Raw genomic sequence first — 3,725 nt, forward strand, 5'->3', positions numbered from 1 at the left:
CTCTTTTTATGTCGACTAAGTTTTATTGTTCCACTTTCATATTTTTAAAAACTCCATTCCTTGCACTGTTAAAATTATTTATGCGGGTACGCTTGATTTACTACGTGTATATATATATATATATGTATGCATGTGCATGAGATGTTTACGACAGTGCTTTTTTAATGCAGCGAATATCCATTCTCATTTGCATTTCATTATATGTATGTATCTTAAGCAGCCACTTATAAATCTTTCGCACTACTAATAAAGTTCTTATAATCGCTATATGTAGACTGGCGACTCAGCAGATAACATCTGGCTTAGTTGTCTTTCATTTCATGTTTTTTTTTTGTTTTTTTTTAGTTTTGGTTTTATTCAAATTATAAATTGTTTATCTTGTTTAAGCATACTTCAATTTGACAAAATTGGGTTTGTTTTATATTCATTGATTTTAAAACTAAAAATCTAACTGTAAAGATCGTCGTCGCCATTGTCACCTGGCGGATTCGCTGGTTCATTTGGCCCGGAACCTTGTGAAGTGCTGCCAGCGCCCGGGAATCTTTATATTTAAATAAGAAAAACAGTTATGTCGTATTTGCATAGCAAACCAACTAAATTAAGTTCTTACCTAAAGTTCTGTCCGAAGCCACGCGATTGTTGCAAAGTCTGTGCAAACATTTCGTATTTCCGAATATCGTTGTCCGATACTGAGCGCCTAGCGAACTTCATCGCTTCCTCAAAGTGTGCACGTGTGATCTCTGGTACTGGATCATCTTCATCCATCTAAAGGTTCAAAAATCGTGAACTCACATTTAAAATAGCATATGATTTTCAACTCTTACTTCCATGGTTTGCTTTTCAGCACGCTCTTTTTCTCGTTTTACTTCGGCTTCAATCGCTTGCCGAATTGCCAATTTACAGGCACGCTGACAAATTTCAGTCAAATCAGCACCCGAAAAGCCTTGTGTCACCTTAGCAATGTAGGTTAGATTGACATCCTTAGCCAATGGAGATTTGCGTAAGTTAGCCTTAAGGATAGCTTCACGCGACTTATCGTCGGGAAGTGGAATATAAATAAGTTGATCTAAACGGCCAGGACGCAAGATAGCCGGATCGATAATGTCGGGACGATTGGTGGCACCAATGATGAAAACGTTCTTCTTAGCACCCATTCCGTCCATTTCGGTAAGAATTTGGTTAATTACTCGGTCGGCAGCACCTCCAGCGTCGCCCACATTGCCGCCACGTGCCTTAGCAATAGAGTCCAGCTCGTCGAAGAACAACACACAAGGTGCTGCTGAACGTGCCTTATCAAAAATGTCTCGAACATTGGCTTCGGACTCACCAAACCACATAGTAAGCAGCTCTGGTCCTTTAACCGAAATGAAATTGGCCTGACACTCGTTAGCAATGGCCTTTGCAAGTAGAGTTTTACCTATGGAAACGGATAGCCAATAAGCGACTACACTGCATTCAAATGATACATTTGCAACTTACCACAACCAGGTGGTCCGTAGAATAGTACACCGCGACTTGGTTGCATGCCAAACTTCAAGAACTTATCTGGATGTTCGACTGGGTATTGCACCAGTTCTTGCAATTCCTTCTTGACACTCTCCAGACCACCGATATCCGTCCAGGTAGTGTTGGGTACTTCCACCACAGTTTCACGCAATGCCGACGGGCTCGATTTGGTCATAGCATAACGGAAGTTCTCCATTGTTACTGCTAAGGAGGCCAATACTTCGGCATCAATTTTATCGTCTTCCAAATCGATAAGGTCCATCTTTTCACGAATTTGTTGCAAAGCAGCTTCCGAACAAAGCGAAGCTAAATCAGCACCCACATGACCGTGAGTTTCCGCGGCAATTTGTTCTAAATCAACGTCTTCATGCAATTTCATATTTTTGGTGTGAATTCGCAAAACTTCCAAACGTCCAGTGGCATCAGGAATGCCAATATCTATTTCTCGATCGAAACGTCCAAAACGACGCAAGGCAGGATCAATAGAGTTTGGCCTGTTGGTGGCGGCCATAACAATCAGATGTGAGCTCTTCTTCATGCCATCCATAAGGGTTAGCAATTGAGACACAATACGACGTTCTACTTCACCATGTGTTTTGTCACGCTTAGGTGCGATAGCGTCAATTTCATCAATGAAAATAATAGCGGGCGAGTTCTTTTCAGCTTCTTCGAAAGCCTTACGCAAGTTTGACTCGGACTCACCGGCCAGTTTAGACATAATTTCAGGACCGTTAATGAGGAAGAAAAATGCACCAGTCTCATTGGCGACAGCGCGTGCTATTAAAGTTTTTCCTGTACCTGGTGGGCCGTACATAAGAATACCTCGTGGTGGTTTCACACCAATAGCCTTGAAAAGCGAAGGATGGCGAAGTGGCAGCTCAACCATTTCCTTAATTTGGGCTAACTGCTTGCGGCAACCGCCAATATCGTCATAACCGACAGCATTTAGCGATTCCTCTTCCTCCTTTAGAGTTATTAATTGAAGTATTAGATGATCTCATATAAGTACAAATATGTATTTATAAGATTTTAATAACTTACCTCACGTTTGATCGGATCGCCATCACAAAAGATCACCGTTTCAGGTGCCACAATACAATACGGCTCAGGGTCGGTTAGCACGACTTTAAATTCTATGGGACGCATAGCAGCGCGAACAATAAAGTTATCGCCCATGTGAATAGGCCGGTAGGCCTCCAAGAAATAGGGCTTCAAGTAGATCTCAAATAGGTTGCCTGTTACGCCCTCTGCGGTATCATCGATAGGCAAAATTCGAACACGCTTTCCGTATTTGACATCCGGACATGATTGAATGGATACCACATCGGACAAATGCACGCACAGGTTGTTGCGTACAACACGATTCATGCGAATTTTCTCATTAGGACAATTTTCATCCGATAAAACAATGCAAACGGTCTCTTTGCGCCGCTTACCCTTAAGAATTACCGTATCGCCACGAAACAATTGCAATTCGTCCATTTTTTCCTGAACAAAGTACATATTGTATTATTTAGTGTAAATGCAGAATTTTTGGGACTTCTAAGCGATATACATTATGAAATGATAAATTTGAGCATAAAACATATCTTTCATAACATCTATAAAAGAAAATGGCTGACATATGTATGTGCTTGTGTGTTTATATGTATGTAAACTGTGACTAAGAAGCTTAAGAAGGCAAGTGTGTAGTTAAATAATATACATACATAAATACAATAGTACGTTTTAATTTTGAAAACTAACTTGAGACAAAGACACCACCGAGTTATCATCATTCACAGCTTCCTCAACGATTAAACGGTTTGGGCGGTCCTTGCGTTTCAGGATTGCGGTAGCTAAATCGTCACTAAAAAAGAAGAATCACATAAGTATTCATATTTTGTTTGGAAATACAGACTAGCGTTTTATATATTAAGAATCTTTCACACCGCTTTTCATTGGGAGCATGTGCTCTGATAGGAAAATTTTTTCCTCCAGAAGGTAAGTCATTTCCTTTATCACCCTTTTTATTAGTTTCGGCCGAATTCGGTGGTGGTAAATAAAGGGAGCCCTGAGTCTTTTTCAAACTTTGCTCCTGATCATGGCGATATTTGTGTACGTAGTTTGATAAATCTTGGTCAGCGTCCATCAGATCGTCGCAACCATCATCTTCTGGATCGGGACTCCCCCAATTAAATGGTACATGGCGGCGTCCACTGTTACCCCCACTACCAGAG

General features: G+C 40.9%; 1 protein-coding gene across 1 annotated transcript; it reads right to left on the reverse strand.

Moving 5' to 3' along the window:
* Positions 1-325: 325 nt before the first annotated feature.
* LOC118742523 (transitional endoplasmic reticulum ATPase TER94-like) lies at positions 326-3,379 on the reverse strand. The gene is made up of 6 exons (XM_036474665.1): positions 3,253-3,379; positions 2,548-2,994; positions 1,480-2,470; positions 825-1,417; positions 611-765; positions 326-541 (listed from the first exon to the last, which is right to left on the reverse strand). The coding sequence occupies exons 2-6, from the start codon at positions 2,986-2,988 to the stop codon at positions 448-450; spliced, it is 2,274 nt and encodes a 757-aa protein (XP_036330558.1). The 5' UTR covers positions 2,989-2,994; positions 3,253-3,379; the 3' UTR covers positions 326-447.
* Between the last annotated feature and the right edge of the window lie 346 nt (positions 3,380-3,725).

The sequence above is a fragment of the Rhagoletis pomonella genome, unplaced genomic scaffold (genome assembly GCF_013731165.1).
Source record: "Rhagoletis pomonella isolate Grant_MI unplaced genomic scaffold, Rhpom_1.0 Rhpom_scaffold_00007, whole genome shotgun sequence".
Classification (NCBI taxonomy): Eukaryota; Metazoa; Arthropoda; class Insecta; order Diptera; family Tephritidae; genus Rhagoletis; species Rhagoletis pomonella.

Bases quoted from the DNA above. Each gene is read 5' to 3' on its own strand.
- LOC118742523 (XM_036474665.1), bottom strand. From the start codon at position 2,988: ATGGACGAATTGCAATTGTTTCGTGGCGATACGGTAATTCTTAAGGGT. The intron at 2,471-2,547 runs GTAAGTTATTAA...ATAACTCTAAAG, and splicing joins GCGATCCGATCAAACGTGAG to GAGGAAGAGGAATCGCTAAA. The intron at 1,418-1,479 runs GTAAGTTGCAAA...CCGTTTCCATAG, and splicing joins CTACGGACCACCTGGTTGTG to GTAAAACTCTACTTGCAAAG.